The 24,761-nt window shown below is 39.9% G+C and overlaps 2 protein-coding genes across 8 annotated transcripts; both read right to left on the reverse strand.

Moving 5' to 3' along the window:
• Positions 1-133: 133 nt before the first annotated feature.
• On the reverse strand, positions 134-4,860 carry LOC120714060 (glycolipid transfer protein-like). Its single transcript, XM_040000094.1, has 5 exons — positions 3,382-4,860; positions 2,883-2,941; positions 2,646-2,779; positions 2,403-2,553; positions 134-540 (listed from the first exon to the last, which is right to left on the reverse strand). Exons 1-5 carry the CDS (start codon positions 3,482-3,484, stop codon positions 358-360), a joined length of 630 nt encoding a protein of 209 aa, XP_039856028.1. The 5' UTR covers positions 3,485-4,860; the 3' UTR covers positions 134-357.
• Positions 4,861-4,995: 135 nt separating this feature from the next.
• Positions 4,996-22,124, reverse strand: git2b (G protein-coupled receptor kinase interacting ArfGAP 2b). 7 transcript variants are annotated; one of them, XM_040000086.1, is made up of 21 exons: positions 21,898-22,124; positions 21,166-21,299; positions 20,878-20,990; positions 19,371-19,476; positions 17,760-17,846; positions 17,536-17,666; positions 15,381-15,475; positions 14,907-14,952; positions 14,787-14,792; positions 14,640-14,691; positions 14,452-14,524; positions 14,248-14,345; positions 14,034-14,145; positions 13,437-13,588; positions 13,179-13,331; positions 11,016-11,225; positions 10,757-10,846; positions 10,090-10,172; positions 8,818-8,970; positions 7,350-7,413; positions 4,996-6,822 (listed from the first exon to the last, which is right to left on the reverse strand). In XM_040000086.1, the coding sequence occupies exons 1-21, from the start codon at positions 21,947-21,949 to the stop codon at positions 6,613-6,615; spliced, it is 2,220 nt and encodes a 739-aa protein (XP_039856020.1). In that variant the 5' UTR covers positions 21,950-22,124; the 3' UTR covers positions 4,996-6,612. The 7 variants fall into 7 exon arrangements, with proteins under 7 accessions (XP_039856020.1, XP_039856019.1, XP_039856022.1 ...); XM_040000085.1 differs by having other exon boundaries at positions 8,818-8,973; XM_040000088.1 differs by lacking the exon at positions 14,787-14,792 and having other exon boundaries at positions 8,818-8,973; positions 14,640-14,688.
• Positions 22,125-24,761: the final 2,637 nt, after the last annotated feature.

Here is a 24,761-nt window from a genome sequence, read left to right on the forward strand (position 1 = left end):
TTTGAATGTAAGACATGGACGGGAACTAAAGTTAAAGGTGAAGAAGTCTGTTAAAGCAGTAACCCACACAAAAATTACAATAAAAAGCTGCAGTAGTAAGTTGAAATAAAATAACAACAACAAACAAAAAAAAGACTTTAAACTGCATTTTATTAAGGCATCATCTTGAGAGCAAATTCACAGTGCTAGTAATGATTACTGCATCATCAAAGTAATAAATACCACCCAAGGAGGGACACGCACACAAAAAAAACCCAAAAACCAAAAACAGTCCTAATAAAAACAACTGGACGTCTGGGAAACCTGAGAGTGATGCAGGATACTCCTGCGCGTCCGGTCCAGCCATGTGCCGGGACATCAAACGGTGTAGTCCAGCTCGGCGTTTAGATTTGTGTACATCTCGTAGATGGCATCTATAGTGGCTGTGTAATTAACCAGGAACTGACGCATGTTTGCCAGACAGTCCTCCTCTTTCACTTCCTCTCCTTTCGACAGAGCCTTCAGAAAGTTTGATCTGTAGGGAGCTGCAAGTAACGCAGCCTATGAAACAAAAACGAAAAAAGATGGAGAAGCCGGTTTTACTGAAAGGTTAAATGGATTTTAATGAAAACTATGAAGATGGGTGTATGTATGCAACATTATATAGCATGCAATGAAAGTGCTTTGCTGTGGATTGTCTTTCGATGTAATCTATTAACCCAGGACCAAAAGCCTTATCAGCTCAGGAGACAATATTGATAAGATTATGTTGACACAAATGCCATTATTGAGCCTGCTTATGAGTCTCATTGTTTATCCTTTATTGATCCCTAATCAATTTTCTGTGTGGAAGAATAGACCCATGCACCCATTTTATCTGAATCTCCACACAATGTCAGAACAGCATAGAGGGGGGCTGCAAGTAAGGTGACCACAGTGTAACAACAACTTGTGGGGCAAAGAGTGTTTGTGTGGGACACATTACACACATTTTGACATTGCCAAACTAAATAAACACTCAAAGGTTTGTAGGTTACGGGTTCGGCAACAGCTGTATTTTATTTGAATGCCACTTTCTTAACTACCTTGCAAAGTACATGCAATAAAAAGCCAAAGGAGGTTAGAGGAAGTGGAAAGTTGATCTAATATTTGTATACTCCTGTATTCCCTGTACTTATACTGTATCACCTATACCAGGGGTGTCAAACATAAGGCATGGAGGTCAGAAATTACCTAAAGTTGTTTGGGTTTTTTTAAATTGCAGTGCAAAGTCCAATTCACCACCTGTCAGTGCTTTTTTTAAAATTATGCATTTATCTCTTTCAGTGTACGCCCCAAAAGCTTTGCAGACGGATTTTTCAATTCTTTATCATTTAAAAAACTGAGGCATTTTGTTAGAACATACGTACGATCCCACCCAGTTTAGAGACCGCTTGTGAACAAGGGCACATTGGACGGCTTTGGAAATGTAAATGAGGGCGTAGATTTTAAACTTTAACTCAGTTTGACAGATTTTCCTAATGATAAAGACCTCTACCATGGCCATTCATGTTATGCAAAAGTAATTAAGTAATAGATACAATGACATGACAGAAGGTTACACTATCTACTATGGAAATGTATGATTTTACAGTGGGTCTACAATAAAAACAAAACAAGGTAATTTTCTGTCGATTCTCAGGTTTATAATTACAGAGCAGTCTGGGCAATGAGCTAACTGAACTTTTTCTGTAATTCTACACATTTATTTATTAAAATTTGAGCCCAGGGAGTCATGCTGACAGACTTCTGTCATGTACTACAGCAGCAATTCTCCATCACGTAGAAAAATTGAGACTTCCTATTGAAATTGTTCTTCTTTTCCCTCAAATCAAAACATCTCATGGATTAAGCATGTAAATCACAAAGGGCTGTATGTGGCCCACAATGTAGACTGAATTTGACATCCCTTCTTATACCAATCAGTTAAAAATGTTACATGAGACTTCAGCCATATTCTCATAGTTGTTAACATCCTCTGTTAGAAGTAGTTTCCCCAACTGCATTTCCTTTTTTTGTGGTAGGTTCCATCACCTCCACAGCTTAACTGCAATTTTTCCCTCTTGGATGTAGTGCTGGCGACAAGATTTGGGACACTTGCAAAATGTGGGACTACAACATAGGGATGGGCTCAAGAGACAAAAATGCTGTGCAGCCTCATAAGGTGAGGCACCTAAGGTTACAACGCTTCAAAGTGAAACGCAGTTGTAATGAATCTGAAAGCATTTTTATGCAGTGTAGAGAAAAACACGCCAGCATGAGGCGATTGCAGTGGACTGCACAATCTGAAACCAGTTCTCGATTCTTATCAGTCTGGGTGCGGTTGGGGTGGTCTGTGTTGTGTCACAACAAGAAACAATAAATTTCTTCCACATGTTACTCACATTAAAAATCTTTTGAACAATCCAGCCGTGGTATCGCTTCAGTGCCTGCTCATAGGCTTTTGTGACATTAACCCGAATGAGGTTGGGGTTGTTCTCATCTCTGTCTCCGTCTGCCAAACTCTGGAGCAGAATCTGGATGAAACGGAGACCCCTGCAGGAGAAACGGAGTACATAAAGGCTTTCATTTCACTAGACGAAAGTTGAACAGACAGTATGACACAACTGAGTTCAAGAGGTCCTTACCTCTTCAGCCACATCAGAGCTAACGTTGCTCCAATTTTAGGCCACTCTGCTCCATGAGCCTCTCGCTCTGCCACCACAATGTCCTCCAGGGTGGTGTACTTTGCGGGATTAGTGACATATACTGCTCTAATTTTCTGAAAATGCACATTTGAGTTCAGTTTGCATGTCGGAGCTGAACCTATCTCTAATTTAAATCCCTTACAGTAACACAAATAGATACCCCCGCCTGCATCTTACCGTTATATTGCCGTTAATGTCTGATTTGATGATTGAAAACACTTTTGATCCTAAGCAGTCTGGAAAAGAAACGAGACATTTGAGAGCAGGGCCAATAAAATATGAATGAGTTGACATGTCCCCGGCTCAGAGGAGGGGGTGAATGCCAATCAGCTGTTTACAAAGAGAGGGCTAAAAAAAAATGCCGTGAATGCACAGTTTCAGTTAAGTCACAATGAGGGCAATGTGTGCTCTGTTCACAGAGTCAACAAAGAGTTTCTCTATAGGCCAAACGGCCGCAGCTGGTTGACATGGTCCCCGTGACCCGACACCTCCATTTCTGAAGTGAAATAACCACGTCCCGACGTGAAAACCAAGCTCAGGTGGTCAGACGACGTAAAATTGAAAAAAAAAAAAAAAAAATTCAGCCAAGTACGAAGGCTGACACCGTAGCGACGCGAGGGAACTCGCAAAGTCACCTTACGTGTTTTTGTATGACTTCAGATGGAGTTGCACTCACCAAAAAACGCAGGGATATGAGAGACTGTGTCCAGGAATGTCTTCGTGTCGATCGCCTTGTCAGGGGGCAGTTCACAGAACTGATTTTCCATTAAAAGCGACATGATCCTTCCTTATGAGCTCGGCGAATAGAGAAGAGCAACGGCAGCGAGCAGCTCTCGGCTGAGAAAAACCCGGAACTATGTTCTTATGATGGGTGGGGAAGCGCAACCGGCCACTTTCGCTCTTCACCAACAGGTGGGAAATAATTCACGAGCGTGGTGAAAACACGCGGTATGTCCACAACACACACACAAAGAAATAAGACGAGGAGGAAAAGATGAGGTATGAATGACTTTATTATACCTAAGGCAGGGATTGATTTGAACCACAGGTAGGGCAGGCTCCAAGTTACAGGGAGTTAAATGACGGTTTTGACTCCAGGGTGGAAGTAACTGAATACGTGCATTATAACATTATAAAGTCAGTAGTTTATGTGCTTTTAAAAAATGGCAGTCTAAAAAGTATTTATATGCTACTTAAATTGCTTTGCGTTACATTTTGTTCACAGAGGTACTATGGCTGGTTTTTAGGAGATGAATGGCAGTGGTATTTATTTTCTAAAAGACAGCCTTCTTAGGTTTGCTGTAACCACCTGCATACTTTACATAATGCTCTACTACCAGACCAGGTAAGATCAGACCATGCTATTCAGTAAAACCTAGTCTTCCTTTAAGACAAAGGTGTAAAACATAGGGTACAGAGGCCAGACCAGCCCACCAAAGGGTCCAATTGAGTCCAGGAAGGCAAAAAAAATTCAGACTTTTAACAGTATTTTTTATATGTTTTAAAGCTTTATTTCTAACACTGATATCATTCGTGGCCTGCCAAGCTACACTAAGTAATACGAAAACTTTTTTTTTTTTTTTTTAAATATTTAGTATCCCATTAAATAACAGTTTAATGGAATAACATTCCCCACTTTTACAGTCCTTACTAAAACTGGCACATTTTCTGGAAATGAGTCTGGATAATGAGCCGTCAGTGCTTCTTTAATTATGCATTTATTTCTTAAAGTGTAAGACCAGAGAACAGTTTTGCTGATGGGTTTCAGTTCTTTATAATGTAGAAAAATGGACACGTACTGTTAAACTTGCACCTATTTTTCTGAGTGTTGAGGTTTACACAGTCACCTAATAACAAAAAGATCTCAAGTTTAATCCTGGGAAGAGACCTAAAACCCTTAGGGGTTGCATCAGGAAGGGGATCTGGTGTAAAAATCTGTCAACACATTGAACTACCTGCTACTAAAAAGTTGCAAGACCAGTTTCTTGAGCCATCTCCAACTGCTCATCATCACTGTTATAACTGAAAGGCTTATTAAATGTGTACTTTAGGACCTTTAAGTAGCCCACAGTTTGACACCCCTGCTTTGCAACCTTAAGGAGAAAATAACAAGGATGCAGTACAATGGTAGAATAAAGCTAAATGTAAGTAATCACTCTCACCAGACCACCAAGACCAGACCAAAAAGACTTAGAAAACAGTAATAAAAAATTAAAACTGATCACATGAACAAGCTTCTAGATCATGTGATGCAAGTGAAAACTATTAAAAAACAAAAAACAAAACAGTATGCAGACCTTGACAAATAGTTTAATATTCTGTCAAAAACACATCTAAGAAGACTTAAGCAACTAACCAGAAATGAACAGTATACTCATGTGCACTGAAGACGTTTTAAGGATACTTCTAAATGTCTTTTTAATCCTCACCCAGCCACCTAAGAAAGCAGTTTTAGATAGAAATGAACGTGCATATTCATACTGCTGTGGTTACAGTTAAACAGGCGCTTTAGATTTTCTTTAACACATTCTAACAGGTAGTCCTCTTTAAGGAAATTGAGCAGTGATAAATGAATTTGCTTTTTTCTTTATCTAGCACCAATTACATTACACTTTAAATTGCACAGTAAGGACCCTGCAATAAGAGCACAACCCTGCCATCCACTTGTCGTGCAGCGTATTCCAGTTTTCCTTCCACCCCTGGTTCAAACACATCTGGCTCACAGTGAGTGTCACATTAGACCCGTGTTCTACAACAACTATTCTAGAACTGAGGGTACAATTACATTATCATTGGCTGTAAGCCGTAGGCGGTACATACTCGACCACATGAAGCGTCTAAAATACTGGAGTTAAAACACCACACTAAAATAAACAGACCACACGTTTCCTATAACTAACTGCCGGCTGAGACGTCCCAGACCTCAGAACAAAAACGTTAGCCTGCGCCGAGCATCGTGTTAAACCAAAGCTTATGAAAATAAACATTGATATTTTCTTAGAGGTATGACATACAGTTTATAAATAGAATAGCATTTGGATTATTCTGATAAAGAATTACATGGACACATACATCTTACATATTTGCATAACGCTAGTAAAATTGATTCAAAATGGATTTCACACAGGCCACTGAGGCCAACGCTCACACACGCACACACACACAGAACATCTTAAGTATGGCTGCAACATTATAACTCAAAAAAGAAAAAAACCAAAAACTATTGATACTTTACTTATAAACACTGTTTCAACCCGCAGATGGACTGAAACTGCTGGAGTTGCTGGATGGGCTGAAAGTCTGGACACTCACACGGTGCTCGATACACTGAAGCTGCTTTTATAATCACAGTTGGCTTACTGAACAAACAATTGAACTTTAAGCAAGCAACACCACAATGATTCAAGAACAATGAACACTGTAACTGCCTCTTAAAGAAAAACAAACATTGTGATTGGAGTAGCTCATCTGTTCTGATCATTGCTGCTAGGTAAGACTTTTGATCGTCTATGAGTACCAGAAAGCGGACCTCAGTGAGCACAGCTAATGACTGATGGTGTCCTCTAGAAGGAAACTGATAATGCAAAACTGTTTGTTCTAATTGCTTTTATATACACAGGCAACACTGCACTTCTGGAAACTGAATAGATTCAATCTGTGAGGTAAAGAACAAGTAGTTTTTCCCCCCTGTATATATATATACTTTTTATTACCATGGTATAAAAACAAAATAAATAAAGCTTTTGATTGAGCTATGATTTTGCATGTTATATTTTTTTCTCCACCTCTAGGAATGTACACAAAAGCTTACACTGATTAATATGGGGGGGGGGGGGAAAGGAAACCATTGATTAACATCATTTATATGCTGTATGTTTGGCGCATTGGGAGTGTCTTTGGAGTTTAATTAGTTATTGTTTTCTTTGGTTGTCACAGTAACAAGTTGTTTGGCAGCTTTGGCTATGTCATAGGCGCACTGAATGACCTGCTGAGTGACCAGCTGGATGTCTGACGGGCTGAGGTTGTGTTCTGCGGCCTTCTGGCACTCTCCGTGGAGCCGGCTAGCGCTTGAAGTCAGCAGACACAGAGACCCTCGCACTGTCTCTGAGGACGGCCTCTGAAGGGAGGAGGGAAGGAGATTTGATAAGGCGAGGACATGAAAGCGTTCGTAATCACTTTATGTGCTAGGCAGGCACTAGATTTCTATGCGACTACAACAAGGTAAATATTGAGATGGTAAAACAAGATCCAATACAAGCAATGGAACAAGCAGGTGCCACCTATCTGGACAAATACCTTTAAGCTGCTTTCACACATCCAGCCAAGCTATGAGAACAAAATGTCAGATCTGGTTCGATCAGACATTAAGCACTCTTTACTCTGTTGGGTCTCTATTACAAAGTCCGTCTGATGTGAGAATATAGTGAGTTTCACTCAAGCAACACCCTCAAAGAGTATTTGGCTTAATAAAGATTATATCCTGTTGCGTGCTACATGTGATAAAGTGCCGCTTCTGACAATGTCCCGACCTTATTCTCCCGACATTTTCAGGAGTTCATGTGTGAAAACAACTGCCTTCAGCTGTTGTCAGACAAAGCAAACTGTTCCATTGGACACTGAGCTGCTGGAACGGAGTCATCTTACCTTGGGAAACAGGGCAGCCATCTCTGTCACAGCCATGCAGATTTTTTCAGAGCAAGGCAGAAAGCTGCAGTAGGAGGAGACAAAAAGGATGAATGGGTGAATTTTTTTCCACAAACCTTTCTCAAAACGATCAAAAAGAGCAACGGGGTGTAATAGTGTTTGGCTATTTAGGATTTCATTCAACTGTTTTCAAAGTTGTACAGTAAATAAATAAAGAATAAGCGATCATTTAAAAACAATACTTGGCACCTTTCTGTTCTATGAAAGCAGTGAATGGCATTTCTGGGCAGGGCCACACCTCGAAGGACATTTATTTAACACTATTTTAAAATCTGCTGCCTTGATCAGCAGCACGTCTTAAAAATGTGAACAGACTGAAATAGTCGATGTATGTAATTTATCTTTTAAAGCCATTTGAATGAAACGCATTTTTCAATAATCGAATCAAATTTTTTTATGTCACTCAAATGTGTACACACACATATACTGTCTGATTGTTGTGCACCCACATGACTAACGTAGGCAGTGCTAACATGCTAGTACCAGCAGCCTGTCCTTGTTTGTTTACACACTGCTTCAGTTGAGAGGTTGTATGCCAGTTTAGTCGAGCAGAATCGTGCTGGTTCACACGGCTGTTGTGCGTTATACTTTCCACCGTTCTTATTTACAACTTCCCATCCCAGAGAGACAATGGCTCTAGTTCATTAATAAAATATGAACTATTATTTTAGTACCAGCTAGTGTTTCTAGAAGCAACACGGAAGTTCAGCAGCATTTAACCACGTAGCTGCTCATATCCCTGGAGCTAGATGGGAAACATTGTTAATCTCAAGATATTTACACAAAAGAAAAAAGGGGGACGATGTAAGCAATAACCTACAAAAAGGAAAACGGGTAGCAGTGTGGAACAGTTAAAAAAAAAAAAACTACAGTAAAAATAATAAAGAAATTATTAATAAACAAGTAACTACTGTGGACTTGGCAAGCCACAGGGGAAAATAAGATCATGTGCTGTTTGTTTCCTGTTAGGTGCATTGACAGACCTAAGACCCACACTCCTTAGACTCACACAGAGGGATCCTAAACAGGGCTGGAAATCAGAGTGCTGCTTGGTTTTCACCAATATGTGAGTAACTGTATTCACTCTGCAACTCAGGTGAAAATAAGGAGACTTTTAGTTCCTTAGGATGCAAGCTGGCATCATCCAGGCCAAGGCCCTATACACAACTTTTAAAAAACCACTGACCTAAAAGCACCTGGGCAAAGTCAGCTCTTAAACAAATCAGGCAGAATGACAGAAATACAAGCATGGAATCTGAGCCAGACGGTGGAAAAACTGAGGTTCACAGTGCATCGGGTGAAAAGATTTTATTTTGAATAGCTAGAAATTTCAGATGTTTTTGAAATATAACTTGGCTCATTTTGTATAAATATCACATTACATGTTATTCATATAACTGGTCAATACCTTTCATGTTTGGTCTCCTGGGCAGCTCTCAGAAGCTCCTGGATGTTCTTAGTGATCTGCTCCGTCTTACAGATGACGTCCTCTGTGCAAGGCAGGGTGGCATCCTCCTCGCCCTCCTCCTGCTGGTGGGCTGCTTCAGAGGCAGCAAGAGGGCTGCTACAAATAAAAACAGAACTGACAACTGATCTTCTTACAGGAGTGTTACTTAAAGAACCCACCAAACAATGAATTATACAACAAAGGTGGATCTTTTGAAGAGGATAATGAAATCAAGATGAAAACAAAAAGTATCACACAGAGAGTTGACCTCAAAGTACCTGTTGGGTGGAGTTTGGATAAAAGAAAAACTCTACTTTGAAAGAAACAGCTTTTTACAGAAACTGGTTGACTTCAGGCTAAAGTCAGGGTCAGGCTTATAAAAGCTAAAGGACGATAAATTACAGAGGACAATATTCTAAATAACTGTGATCTGTAGTGAAGCCAGTAGGTGGGTGCAGTGTTTCCCGACAGACTTTGCTTGAACGGTGAAGCTTTTGACTGGTACTACACATCCTGCAATTTAATGCCATTTTTTCATAATTGGTGGGAATAATGCAGTGGCTTTATTAGTGGAAAATCCCCTTGCTCTTATTTTGAAAGTTCAGTTGCTCCTAATCTCCCATTTTCCATTGGGCAGGCTGACCGGGTCGCTGTTGTGGCGGTCCTCAGCTGCCTCTCAAGAGACTAGTAGAACATTTCTTAACAAGTAAGTGGTATACCCTTACTTAATTAGATTTACTCCTATTTTTTCTTTAAAATAAGGTTAATCTTATCTAAATTCATAAATGTTAGAATTTGGCTTATATGTCAAAATATTTTTGGAAACTGTATATTATTTCATTGAACCGTGCAGGCAGGCTGAACGGCTCAAAGCCGTTTTTTTCCTAAACACCTGTCAAAACTAATCCACATCTGGCTTCCCGTTCTCCATTCCTGTGACCTTTAACTTTGTAAGCTTCTGCTCCATCAATACTGTCATGTCTCGAGACAAGAAACAGGGGGAAAGGCTTATCCTTTTTTTTCATAACTTGTTCCTTTTGCTTTGAACAGTTGGTATATTAAAAAAAAAAAAAAGTGATGCATGCACTTCTTTCAGGAGAGAGTAAGCAAATCTTGCAAAGGGGCTTCTTTGATGTTTTATATTTGTGATCAAAGTGGCCTTCATTTTAAACCTATACAGAGAAAATGGTGTTTTAGTCTTTAAAATCAACAGTTAACAGAAGAAGATCTTACCCACTCTCCTCCATTTCAGAGTGATTGGGTGTAGTGTCATAGTCATTCTCCAGCACTGTACTCTGTCCTTCCAGACTACAGCCCTGTAGGAATGTCAGAGGACAACAGTCAATCAAACACAGTATATACTGTATGTGATTAGTTAGATAAGTTATCACAGCAGCAAATGTGGCCGCACAGAAATTAGAAACATGCAATCCTAAAATCAAACCTGTGATCTCATTATTATTAAGACATCTCACTGTGAAGAGGAAAAAAAGGCAGAAACGATACAATCAGTTCATGTGGCGGAGCACAGCTGCACTGCCCAGGATGCGATTAGTAGACGCGAAGGTGTCAACTGTCCTCTGTTTTATCAGAAAGTTATCCCTAAAAAGCGCAATGTGGTGATCCGTTATACATCTTTCACATATACTGGATTCAGCTGTCGGATTATTCAAGCAGCCATCTCTGATGCAACATGTCAGCACTTTTGACAATGAGAAGCTGGGGTTGCTCAGAAACTGAACTGTAGCAGCGGCACTGCAGTGCATGCATGCAGGCAGGAGATGCTGAGAAAAGGCAGTTTATAGACACAGGTCAGGAGAGAAGACTGTGGGGTCAAAGAGGACAGTTTTCACCGTCCCCTGGGGCTGCCTCTGAGCCACGGGAATTTTCAGTACTTAACCCTTCGAGATCTCTCATCCCACGACCAGGAGAGGGAAGAGGGGAAGGTAGGAAGGGAGGAAGCAGCCGTCCCCAAAGGACCCCTACCAATCTAGAAAGGGGTCAAACCAAGTTGAGCATACTCTATTGAGATGCAATGAATGAATGAATGAATGAATAAATGAATATAAAAAAAAAACAACAACACCAGCCCCAAGCCAGGCATCACCACTTTGGTAAATTAAGAATGAAAACAGTGGTACTCCTGCTCCTGTGCTTACATTGGTAGGGAAGGGTTGTAAAATGACTCCATCGTCATGCCGAGCTGTGTCAACTCGGTGGGGGTACTGCCTTGGAGTAGAGCCCGTCTCATACATGGACCTGGCGCGGCCTCCGCGAGGTTGCTGTCGACCAAAGAGGCCCTGGGGTTGTTGCTGTCCGCTGGGGGTTTGCCATCGCAGTGTTGTGTTTTCAGTCTGCAGGGAATTCAGCTGTAGAGAACAAAAACATCTTTCAATTTGACTCTTAACTGTGAGCTGATCTCCACACAAAAGCCGGGCGCGGCATCAATAATAGAGTAGATTACAGCTAGGCCTCCAGGTGGGAAGCTATTCGGATAAGGTTCAACTTATCTTCATCTCTGTTTTGTTCTTGTTTCTGCTCAAGGTCCTTCAAACAACAAAAGGCTTGCTTCCTTGACAAATGAAATGCTGACAATGTATGTTGAAAAAACAAACAAACAAAAAAAAAAAAAACAACCCACCACAGATCTTGAAGTGCGACACCCCCTGATAAAGTGCCACAGAGGGGGTTGCCCTTATTTACACAAACAGTGCTTACACTCTGAAAAAACAACAGCTTCAAGAAACAAAAAGTAGGTATTACTATGCAAAAATAAGCATATCAAGTCAATATTTAAAACTATGAGACATACCCGAGGTAAAGTTCAGAGGCATCAATAAAATAAACCTGGGATTCTGATGAAGCACAAGGGGTACAGACCGCACAAAAACTGGGTTGTCTACAATTTTGTCCTTTGCTTTAGTTTATGTTTCTGAGTGCAACAATGACTGATGTAACATATAACACAAATTACATTAGAAAATGCAGTTATAGAGAAACAGTTTTTCCTATTATCATCAGTATTGTAAGAACTTGAATGTATATTTTCTCTAACAATAACAACAAAAAAAAGAAAAAAAAGAAAAAAAGAAAAAAAGAAAAAGAAAAAAATAAGCCTTTGTTGACTGATTTTGTTGCACTTCAGTCTCTACATCCACAGGCTTTTTGTTCGGCTCTGCTACTTTTCAACCAGAGAGAAGGGAAGGGAATAGTAAACACGATTATTTCCCAAAAACACGTAGAACTGTAAAAATGTGCATGTTTGAATACCACCAGGGAAAAGAGTGACTTTCGAAATACCAAGATATGAGGAAGTGAGTGATGCGGCATGCCTGAAATAAATAGTATAAATTAGACAGTTGTGGGTTGTGGGTCTACAAGTCAGGAACCTAACTTGCTGACCTTTGTGTAATGGAAAAAGCTAACTCCAGTTATTTTTCTGCATTTAGGTGGTTCCTAAATAATCATTGCAGATTTATGCTATGGAGCAAAATGTCCTCTGTGGGTTGCCTTTTAAGATCTGACATAGGATTTGAGTTTACATCACAAACATCTATAACATAAAATACTGCTTTGCAATTTGAAATCTGCTATCCTTGTCACAGGCATCTTAATGCATCCAGACACATTGTAGCCATTTTATCTGTTCACAAAAAAACAACAGCATGACTTCCTTAAATGATTTTCAGTTACATCTAACTGCTTATTAACACAAAATATCTAATCAGCCAGCCTAACTGGAAGGCAACATTAACTCAAAGAACCACTTATTATAACCAGCGTGTGCAGAAGAACAACAGGTGGAATCTTGAAGCAGATGGGCTACAGCAGCAGAAGACCACACCATACATAACTCCTGTGAGCTTAGAGCAGGTAACTTGCACAGGCTCACCTAAACTGGACAAGAGAAAATTGACCTGCTGTGATGAGTCTCAATTTCTGCTGTGACATTTGGATGATAGGGTCAGAATTTGGTATGAACGATTCGAAGAACAACTGTTCAGGCAGGTGGTGGTGGTGAAATGTTGTGGGACACACACACACACACACACACACACACACACACACACACACACACACACACACACACACACACACACACACACACACACACACACACCATTTAAGACTGTAGAGTTAGGGTAAAGACAGTGATACATCTCATCTATAAACCCTGAGTTGGGTTATACTAACATTACATGTTAAACACATGTAATGTTATGTTTAAATAGCAACATTATTATGCAATTTATAACCAGAACAAGAAACACCAGAGATAATGTGACACATAAAGTGACCTCGACTTTTGCGTCTTAACTAACCTTGCTCTGCATCAAACGTAGCTCTTCACTAAGGTGACAGTTGACTTTCAGAAGCTGTTGTATTTTGGCTTCTGATGCAGTGAGGGCACTCTTCACCTCCATAAATTCTTGCACTGTGATTGGTCCATCAGACAGATCAGAAGACTCTGAGCTCTGCAGTGAAACATGCATACGGACATAAGATGGGATTCATTTGATCGGTATTACAAGTAAAGCCTACAGTAAGCAATGGAATAACAGGCTTCAAGAGACATTAACCTTGGTCCTTCCATCATTGCAGCTGTCTCCACATGTTGCCTCTTGGACCGGATCTTCATCTGATGCCACACTGTCGTAATCTGGCTGGTCATTATCTTGGCCCTCACTGTTGTGGTGACCGTCTATTCCCTGAAGGATCAGCTCCACATTATCTGAAAGCAGAGCCAAAGATCAAAGGACTAGGGATCAAACAGCAGTGCTGGCTACGGGCAGCTGTTTCAATCCGTTTTTATTGATTGAATCCAACACCCAGCATTCTTTATAGTGACCTCCTACAATTTTTCTTGGTTTTCTGTGAGTTGCAGCATGCAGGACATTATTAAGCCCCTTTTCACACATGGTTGAAACTTTAATTGTTGCCTGTGTACCGTAGCGTTGTCTATATTTCGCTCCACATTGAACTACAAAGAAAACACTTTCTGCATCTTATTATAGGCCAACAAATTTAGGTTCCCCCCACTGCTTGCGGTTTTTGAAAATGTTCTTCTGTTCATATGCTAAGCAGGACATTTACAAACGTAATATAGCCCAAAAAACAAAAGTAGATTAGCAGGGGAATTTAACATGTGCTACAAGTGGAAAATAATCATGTCCTACCTTTGGGACTTTCACAGGAATTACCCCACTGCCGTCGCTTAGCATCTGTTAGAATATCGATGACCAGTGTGGCAAATTCGTGAGCACTAAACCTTGCCAATTTCTGACGACCCTGAGAAAGCAAATAGATTAAAACCAAACCAATTACCAAATCTACTAGTCGCATACAAAGAAGTGAAGTTATAACATGAGGACATAAGGTGCCAGCACTTGCCTGGTTTCTGGTAGATGAGTACTCAGGATTGACAGGCAGAAAAGGCACAACTGTGGTGTCTGTTACCAGCGTGCTGTGGTTCTGAGTGGCCAGCCACACTGAAAAAAGCAAGACGCACATAATGTTTAAATAAAATGTAAAAGAGCTTTATAGACTGTGTGATTTTTTAAATTATTTTGTTTAAAACAGTTCTTGTAATTCAACCTGCATCCGTTTCTCTTCTGTCGACTTCATCATAAACATCCATGGCCAGCTCTTCAAACTGATGGTTGCTTAGCTACGGCAAAGTAAGCAGAATTAGTACTTCTGTTTCCTAAAGAATAAACAGCAGATGAAGAAGAGGCTACACTGTAAATGTCACGGGAAACAAATCCCATGTAAAAACGTCTTACCGACTGCAGCTTCTTCTTTGCAGCTTTAGCAAACTCTGACAAATCCAGGCTGCTTTAAATGGAGAAATTAACAAAGTTTATTTATCCTGCAGGAAACGGCTCCACACTCACAAGAACAGTGGCTCGTGGCAAAAATGAGAAACTTACTTATTTCTTATCCATCCAATGCAGCACAAGAAAATAAGATGGTTAACGTATATCAACGGAAACTCACATTAACTCATTACCAGATCTCAAGTTTTTCAAATTAAAAGCTTTAACATTTACCTGTCTGCCATCTGAGGAATGATGAAGTGTTGCCCATTTCTGTGATCTGTAGCACAACAATGAAGAGATAACGTTTCAAATATTTTCACAATCAAAAGTTCTTGGGGGTTTTTTGGCAGGGACTGACCCACTAGTGTGGTGAGGATAGCACAAAGTTGGAAGTGGTGATTTATAAAGTTGGTGATATGTATGTAATCTGTTTTATTTTTTAAATCATATATGATTTAATCTTATTGTCATCTGTTTTATCTTTCCAATTTTGTATCGAGTACTTAAATATTTTTGAGTGTGTTTGCACAAAATATTTTAAATATAGGACTCCAGAAAACACTTTTTTTTCAGTTATTTTTTAACAGTTTGTGTTGTTGAACTCATTTTTTTTGCATAAAAATGATTGAAAGCCATTTTAAAGCTATTGAATACATTCCTCTAATGCAAAGCTGCAGCTGTGGTTGACTGATTTACTGCATTTACCTGGTCTTCGTCCACAAAGGTAAAATGTTAGCCGGTCAGTGAGTTCATACTGGATCTCCACTAGTCTCTCTGCCAGCTCCTGATGCCCAGCTTGTCTGCAGAGGTAAGGAATAAAAAGGTCAAGTTTCAGAAATATGCTAAAGAACTACAGCTAAAAATATCTCAGGTACCTTACAATGCCTTACAATGTCAGCATCATATTTTAAATCGTGTACTCCCATACTATTCCACTATTTGGAGTGATTTTCAAAATAATTTTGTTTCACAACAAAAAAAATATTTATTACAGCACTACAACATTCAATTTGATGAAAACCATCACAAATAACAGGTTCTGCTTGTTGGTTTCTGCAGGCTGTGGGGACGGGCTCAGTAAAAGCTCAATAAGGAGCGTTACCTTAAACTGAGTGAGTTACCAGAGTAACAGACTCTCTGAAAGTAACTTGCTCATTGGCAGGCTTTCCTCAACAAACTGAGGTTTTCTGTGACTTTTCACCTCCCACGCTTGAACCAGCAGTCAGACACACTAATTTCCTCATTCATACAGACAATATCAAACCACACAGCAGAGCACATTAAGTCTTATCATCTCATCTATGCGTTATCTTGTCTTCTTACACTATGTAACTGTTTTGCTAATCAGTCATCAGTGTAATAGTAGAGTCATTGATAAATCTCCTTCAACTAAAACCTGTAAGCTCTTTGACAGCCATCAGATTGTCTGCCAGTCAGTCTGCACTGAACTATTAAGGCAGTGTTACTGTAGTAATCATTGATCAGGGAATAACAACAACATGTTGTAATCTGTTAAACTAAAGTAAAAATGCCTCACACCACACTATTATGTTGGAGTTAGTGTGAGTATTTCTGAGTGAAGATGAGTCTTAAATGACCTTTAGATTCAAAATTTTGGACTAAATGAACTTAAAAGTGAGATTTTCTCAATATGTGCCGACTGCATTCCATTTTAATGCACCCTGACACTTTTAATCTTGCTGAGGACCATTTGTAAATAGAAGTCTAAAACCTTCCAATATCTTTTGCATCTGTCTTTTATGGAAGCCTCTTTCTGCCACTTTTTTTTGCCATCTGAAAGTCAAAATTACAGGTTATTATTTGATAGCTTCAAGTTGATAAATAATAAAAATAAATCCTAAATATTTTTTCCCCAGTGGTGGAAACAAGCTTCCATAGTCTTATCTGTTGTCTTCGCTTTCAGTTTACACATCAATAATTATATTTAAAAATCAAATGTAGATTTTGGTTAGATTCCAGTTTGATCTGGCTGAGGAAATGATAACAGAGTGGATGAGACTGAAGACAAATATCAAGGTCCAAACGGACAAGGTTTTTTTTTTTTTTTTTTTTTTACTTGAGCTAAATTGAAACTTACTATAAACTAACCAAGCTGAGTCATCAGCTCACTGCACAACTGAATTCCTCCTTTCTCTTCTGCCTTGCTCGTTTCATTGAATTAGTCAAACTCGGACATAAAGCCACTTTTTGTCTAGCATTGTAAAAGGCATGTTAAATATTTTAGCCATTTCAGCGGGTGACAATATTTCCCCCTCCCCTCCATTTCCAGCTTAGCTGTTTTTGTCCTTTTCTGCTGTGTATTGCTGGCTACTTCCTGTCACTTGCTGTTTAAGTATCCGGCTAACATTTCCACAAGATACAACATGTAAAGCAAGAGCACAGCTATTTTTTTTTTCCCTGTGTATTTTTACATCTGCATCTTGTGCATCATTTCCTGTATCACAGCCACTAATGAGCTGGACTGCATCTCTTAAGGTGATGCTTGCAGCTGCACTACCATTACACATAGGAATCCCAACTTTACAGCGTCAAATACTGTTTCGCAGCTTGCTGCGTTTTCTATACAAGACATATGCCTGAAGTCATTTTCCCAACATACAGAAAATGAACAAGGCTCCTGAATTCGCTTGACTACAACATATGATCCACTTAAATGCGTGAAAGCAGAATGCCACTTAAAAGTGAAACTTCTAAATTTATCTTGTGGTATTAACATCATCAAGTGTCAATATAAGATTTCGACTGCTCTCACCTAAAAAAAAAACAAACAAAACAAAACCCCAAACCTTTTATCAGAACATTTGAAGGTGTTAAAATAAAAATACAGGCTATACATTACCTTGCATAATCAATGGGGGTCTTCCCACTCGAGTCCAGCGCTCCAGGATCAGCTCCATAAACTGCCAATAGCTCCGCTTGTAATATTTGACCTGCTTTTGCTGCTATGTGTAGTGGGGTGTTTCCCTTCTCCTAAAATTTGAAGGGGAAAAAAAACAGTGGTTAATCATTAGTATTATCACGCCCACTTCCAAATCAACTTTCTGCTTATTCCCCCAAACTTACTGGATGAAAGAAGTTAGCCTGAGCTCCTAAAGATAAGAGTCTAAGGCAGGTCTCCAGGTTCCCAGTACGGACACTGGAATGAAGTTGCTGAAAGACATTTAACAAGAACCTTGTTTAAAATCCGTTACAGCTGATTATGAAGACACTGTGTCGGCTTTAGGCCTTCTTATAACTGTGGTGACAGGTTATTTCTTTTTAATGCAGTACTCTGTTGAGATATACATATACACATAACGACCAGCCGCATTGCCATACACGGTGCCTCCACGACAGCACAACAGTCCCTGCACACTATAAAAAATTTCAGGAACAGCCCAAGGACAGCAGCAACCCAAGACATTTAACGAAACGCCATTCTACAAAGAAAGTTCAACACAGCCAGACTTTTTTTGGCTGAGCGTCTGAAAAACCATTCAAACCCCAGTTGAAGATAATGGCTATCACAGTGGTGGTTACCAGCTTCCTCTTTTAAGCAGAGTGTCTGCTTCAGGCTCTGTTCATGGTCACATAAAAAGTGGCTTTTAAAGGTCATATAAAAGGGTAATTAAAAGTCTATAAAGGACATAAAAACTGCAACAGTAAAATGCAACACTATTGCAAATTAATGCAGGAAAAAAAGTATTAATCTAGCAATTTAGTACAGAGTGATAATATAAACATTTTAATTCAATTTAATGTTTTGTTTTGTTTTTTTATTGCCGAGTACGCTCTCTGTGCTTTAATTTGGATACATTTTAACAAGAAATCTTACCATCCCACAGCCTAGTAAAGGCGACATGGACAAGTGAAATTTATTTTATCAACTGAACAGGTGTTCTTGGTGCGTGTTCTAGTTGCTGAATTCCCGCAGATTACAATCAAGTAGAACAACATTAAAACATTTTCTGCATCAACAAATCAATACATGCACATTCCCAGGACAATGTGACGCACAGTCAGAGTTAGCACTTCATTCAGTAAGTTTTAGTAAGTTACGGCTTAACAAGCTGCACATATAAAAAGTATGCCACCAGCACAGAATCTACATAGGACTTAAAACATACTGTAAATAAAAGAATCACTGAAAATGTGGCACTTCCAGATGATTTTAAATTAAGACTCAGAACATACCTTGTTCCCGACCAGGTTAGGTGTTCAGCATAAGTTACCAAGTTTAATAATCCAGGTAAAAAACATGGACACAGAAAACTCTGATTTTAATCACATAGTCCCCTAAGCCATTAATGTTGCTTTATAGTCCACTCCTTTGCCTTCTGCCTGCCATTCCCCAGAACCTAATCCAATCAATCATCCACAGGATGCACTAGAATAGGTTTGACCTACACAGACCCCACCCGACAATCCCTCACAATCCACAGGACAACTTCCTCCACAGGATACCCCCCATGTCTATGCCCTGTTTGGTGACATTGGGGAGGGGCTACGTAATATTAGTAGCCCAGGTTAAGTTTGAGGAAACTCATCACTGGATTTTGCAGGAACTGGTCAGATATTAACATTAAAATCAAACACTTGCTGTATTACAATAAAGTCTCAAAGATCCTCTTTTTTTTAACGTCTAATAGTGTTACAAGAGGAACGTTTAAATGAAACAACAGAGTAAATTGTCACCTTGCTGAGGTCTTTTGCAGTCACACTGTCATCCTCCCGACAAGGCATCCGATGTACATACGCCAGCATCTGATATTTTGCCTTGATGAACTCTGTCTTATTAGGACTGGAAACAACAAGAGACTCTCACAATCTCAAAATGTGAACATTAATTACAAGTTTTCAAGTGAGCACATCACTGTTTATCTTTGTTTATGATTAAGACAAACACTGACGAGAAGCTAACACTTAAACTGGACATTAAACAATGGACTGCAGATTTGTATGTGCAGCATTACATTAATGGCAGAGAAACGTATCGGTCATGTAAACCACCATACCGCCACAACGCTAGATTTGTCTGGCTTTCACGTAAGCCAAGAATCTTAGGGGTGCAATTTAGGTCACATCCAAACTCTGTCGTTGCTCGTTTTAATACAAAATATTTACGCAAATAGAAAAGAATAGTTATAGTAAAAATACCCTAACTTTATTAATCCCAAAAACAACGTCCAGCAATCAGAATAAATCCATATGGTGTGAATGAAGTTGAACAGAATTTAAAGCAGTTGAATTGTCTGTAATTAACCACTAAGCAGCATTGGTCCCAGCAGAATTCCCCCACAGTTCCAGTGGTTTTAAAAGACCTGGAACTAAACATTTCAAACTACACCTTAAGGAACTAAATTTAGCCTGTTTCCAGTTTAAACTGCTGAGCACCCAAGATCCTTACAATGTTTCTCGGGGAAAGTGCTTGTGGTGGAAACCTTATAAGATAGCGTCCATCTCAGAAATTGCATTTGGGAAGAAGTTATGAAAGTGCTTGCTCCAAGTGTGCGGGTCAGACACAGCACTGCTGTGCTTACATGTGGCTGACTGTTTATCTTTACTCCCCAAGCTACACAGCAGACTGACATGGTGTTTATAACAGGCTTTACTACATCAAATCTCTTTGCTTCGCAGATTTTGTTTTTGTTGTACTATGACTTCTAAAGGATGGGAAAAACTCCTCACAAAAAGCATTACCTTTAAAGGAGGTACTCTTCTAAAATTCAGTTTCTTCAGAATCAGAATCAGAAAGGGTTTTATTGCCAAATGTTGAGCGGGTTTACAACATTAGGAAATTGCTGCGGTGCTTCAGTGCAAACATACTGTTATAAATACTGTTATAAATTAAGCTTAAATAGACATGAAAATAAAAATGAGAATAAGAATTAAAAGTGCTAAGTAGATAGATAGATATATATAGATAGATATATAGATAGATAGATTCTTGCATGATCATGTAGCTGATCAGCTAGACCGCACTGCAGATATATTTATTTTCTAACCTGCTTGTCAGCTGATCAAGCAAGTTCTCCAAGTAAGTTAAGATTATCTGTGAGTGACGTTCATGGTACAGCGGGCTGATTAGGCATGTTTACTGACCTTAGCAAAGAAAATCAATTTTGTCAATACAATTTAATATCAAAGTGCAATCAAGTGTACCAAAAACCAGCAATGACATATTTTTAAAAATAAAACTTACTGCACTCTGTCCTGTGGGTTGGCTTTGCGTTTCCCACTCACTGAAGAGGAAGGATCCAGAAGACTGTGCTCCCATATGGAATTAGCTCCATTGCCATACAGTGTTTGAACCATCTGAAACAAGAAAGCACATTAACATTTTTAGAACAGGCAGAAAATACGTTTACTTTGGGGATTCCTAGTCATACATGGTCCTCTTATTTATTTACATATTGCATTATGGAAAACAGACTGTACTCATTTGCATCTTTGCGTTTGATTTATGGAGATCGTGTCCCCGCTTCCCCACCTGCAGCTGTGAGTGTGGCCATGGAGAATGAGTCAGATGTCGGACTTGAGAGCTGTGTCTCCCAAGACCTCGATGGATGCTGCAGCACTCATCGCAGATCAGCACACCCCTGTTAACAGAGGCCCAGCGAGGTTCTACGATACAGATACAGTGCTTTTTATCCCATGAGTCTAATATTTGATGAATAACGTAACAGACAGCCTTAACCCAGAGCAGTAACTCCCTCTAACCAGACGAAGATATTCGCTGACTTGCAGTAAGACATGACTGCTTTAGGTAAGGTGTATCCCACCCTCAAATCTTTGACATAATCAAGAAACGTTTTCACAAGCATTAACACCCACTGTGCGGCATTACTGATTATCAGCAAGTTAAGACTGCTCAGAAGACAGCGCTATTTAAGAAATTAAATAATACTGCCTTTAACGCACCACTAACCTTACTGTAACCCGACAACCAATACAGTCAAGCAACTAGTTCAGAATAAGACAGGTTAATGTGATTACACAGGCACGCCTTCAAAAAAAGGGGGAAAAAGAGGAAGAAAAAAAAAACACCTAACGTTTCCACAAGAAAAAATACAACCGCTACAATTAGTAATTCAGCTAATTGCTAATTGTTAGTACAGTCGCAGTAACTAGCCAGGCTAACAAGACACTCCGATAACTTATAGTGGGGGCTAGCTGGTTAGCTGAATAGCTAACGTTACAGCTAGCTTGTCTGGCATCGTACCCGGAGCACTGCAATCAGCGCAGACCTCTCTGCTTCGCACTCGCTTTGACATCCCTTAGACGAAATCCTTCGAGTCCAGGAGAAACAAATATCTGGAAGTTACGTTGCAACACAGCTACACAGAGATATGACAGGATAGTTCGCCCGGCTGATTGTATTTTACACTTTTAGCGACTGTAGCCGTCAGCCCTCCCCTCCTACTGTTGAACAAAGCCGTGACCCATTCCAACACTCACACAGCCTCCTCCGCGCCTCATAGGCTGCTTCCTTCCTTGTTTCCTTCAGTGGCTTCTAAAGGCCCTACAGAGTGCAGAAAGCACCACCATCAGGAGACTAACGCGATAAAGGAAAATTGTCACACTGGACACAATAAAAGTCACACTGGCCTGCCACTGAAATTAACAAAAGTGGAAATTCACTGTTCGGTATGAATAAAATAAATACAATGTACAGTGCAGATTTGTTTAATTGATTATTGTATTTATTTATTTACTTGCATTCTTGTCACACATACATCTTTCTACGGAGCCCCCCAGGGGACATGGGAGAAAAAAAAATTAGGGAGGAAAAAAAAAAAATTAGGGAGGAAAAAAAAAAAAATTAGGGAGAAAAAAAAATTAAGACGACTTTTGCGAGATCTCGCAGATCTCGCAAAAGTCGTCTTAATTTTTTTTTCTCCCTAATTTTTTTTTTTTCCTCCCTAATTTTTTTTTCTCCCATGTCCCCTGGGGGGCTCCGTAGATTACTGCCAGACCTGTTGAATCAAGAACTCAATTAATTAGAAACTGTCTGGCAAAGTAGGCTAAACGATTTCAAAAGTAACACATCGTGCAAGGATCAAATTGAGATGCTTTGGCATAACACCAAACAGGCCATTTATCCTAGAAAACTCTTCAGTGTGGCTCCATTAAAGCAATTCTGCAAAGAAGAGTGAGACACAATTCCTCCTCAGTGATGTGAAAGTCTAATTACCTTTGCACATGTTTGACTGCTAGTTATTAGGTTTGGTGGCAACTGCTTTTACACATAGGGTCGGGTCGTTTTGAAAACCCTTTTACCTTAATAAATGAAATAAGCATTTGAAAATTGGATTTTATACTGTATTTATTGAGAGAACTTTATGTCACTTTTAATTATGTTTGTTTACTTCTGGCATCTCCTTTTAGATTAAACTTATTTTTTTTACTACAGTACATAGATCTGGCAGCCTCAAAGCCACTACATTTTGCATATCATCAAAAAGATTATAGAATAAAATGCATTCATTCTCTAAAACTTCAAACTAAAACATCTGTTGCAGAGGATTACATTAGAGCACAGTAAACAGAAGAGAAATGGCTTTCCTCTGCTCAGAGCCCACAGCCCACTTTATTTCAAATAGCCACAATAGGCACATCTCAACATCATTTTGAGGAAGTACAGGGCTTGGTTGAATGCTAAAGAAATCACTACTGAGAGTTCTTCAAACTGACACAAGGAATGGACATCAGACCAGCTGGAATCTGTGCTTTGTCCTGATGAGTCCAAATGTGACATTATATGTATACTGTGCTGTTCTTGTGCTGCCTAAGACGTTTCCAAATCAGAAGCAGTACATGGCTGCTTGGTTTGTGTTTAGTGAGATCATGGTGTTGGTGGTGTGAACAATCACATGACTTAAGCCCCTTTGAGATAGGATGAGCTAGACTGCAGAGTGAAAAAAAAGAAGCCAGCTGGAACTCAACATATGTGAGAACTCCCAAAACTGCTGGGAAAACTCCACCTGACAGGCCAGTGGACGAATGCCAACAGTGTGCACAGCTGTTATCAAAGCAAAAGGCACAAGCACCAAGATCCAAAAGTGGCCATCCACAAGGAGCATACTATTGGCCTTTTCATCCATCCATCCATCTATCCATCTATCTATCTATTAGTGGGGTGCAACGATACTCGTATAGATATTGAACCGTTCGATACAGTGCTTTCGGTTCGGTACGCATATGTATCGAACAATACAAAATTTGCAATTTATTTTATCAACTTTCCTTCTGACGATGCTGTCTGTGTTGAGCGCTCAGTGAATCTGCGTTCGACTACTCCGCCTAGGCTGCACTGTCTAGCGCAGATCCACTGAGCGCTCAACACAGACAGCATCATCAGAAGGAAGAGAGCAGGGCAAGCTAGCGAGACAGAAGTTAAGCTCCCCTTGCAACATGGCAAATTGAACCTCCCCCACCCTCATTCAGATCTGGCGTTTGGAATTATTTTGGTCATGGACTAAAGTAAAACAGTATGTTGGATGTGCCACGCAATGCTCAATTACATGGGTGGGAACTAGTGTGTTAGGTGCAGTTAGCTCGTTAACGTGTTAGCCGTCTAGCCCCACCAGGGGTAGCTTGTTAACGGAGATTTGCCGTGTTGTGGCGTTAACGTCATTTCAACGAGATTAACGCTGACAGCACTAGTGGGAACACAACGAATATGACTGCACATTTACGCCGACATCATCCTAGTGCAAAGACAAGTGGAAGCAGACAAAAACAACAAGCATACATGCTACAAACTTTACCCGGGTCGTTTAGACAGCCGTTAGCACATGATTCTCCTTATGGGGACCTGATATGTTTAATATTGTGGCGAGCTCAGACAAGGAGGAGACGGAGGTATCGTTTGGTCTTGCTTCCCTAGCCAGGGAGCACAGCCGTTTATTGACATCTGCAGAAGAACACTGCCACTAGCTAACTGCTCAGCGCGGCAACCGCACAGCAACAACAACACACAGAGCGCCCTCTGACCCCGGAAGGACACACCGTCGCAGCGAGAGGGCGTCACCCGTCACTATGGCAACATAAGCAAAACATAACTGTACAAACAGAACCCCGAAC

The sequence above is a fragment of the Simochromis diagramma genome, unplaced genomic scaffold (genome assembly GCF_900408965.1).
Source record: "Simochromis diagramma unplaced genomic scaffold, fSimDia1.1 OVJJ01000596.1, whole genome shotgun sequence".
NCBI classification, from domain to species: domain Eukaryota; kingdom Metazoa; phylum Chordata; class Actinopteri; order Cichliformes; family Cichlidae; genus Simochromis; species Simochromis diagramma.

Excerpts from the sequence above, each read along its gene's own strand:
- git2b (XM_040000085.1), bottom strand. The coding sequence starts at position 21,949 with ATGTCAAAGCGAGTGCGAAGCAGAGAGGTCTGCGCTGATTGCAGTGCT. Across the intron at positions 17,847-19,370 it reads CTGCAAAAGACCTCAGCAAG|CAACTTCATTCCAGTGTCCG; the intron begins GTGACAATTTAC and ends AATGTCTTTCAG. Across the intron at positions 14,146-14,247 it reads ACTCATCTACCAGAAACCAG|GGTCGTCAGAAATTGGCAAG; the intron begins GCAAGTGCTGGC and ends TTGCTTTCTCAG.
- LOC120714060 (XM_040000094.1), bottom strand. The coding sequence starts at position 3,484 with ATGTCGCTTTTAATGGAAAATCAGTTCTGTGAACTGCCCCCTGACAAG. Across the intron at positions 2,942-3,381 it reads TCATATCCCTGCGTTTTTTG|ACTGCTTAGGATCAAAAGTG; the intron begins GTGAGTGCAACT and ends TTTCTTTTCCAG. Across the intron at positions 541-2,402 it reads TTGTTCAAAAGATTTTTAAT|GCTGCGTTACTTGCAGCTCC; the intron begins GTGAGTAACATG and ends TTTGTTTCATAG.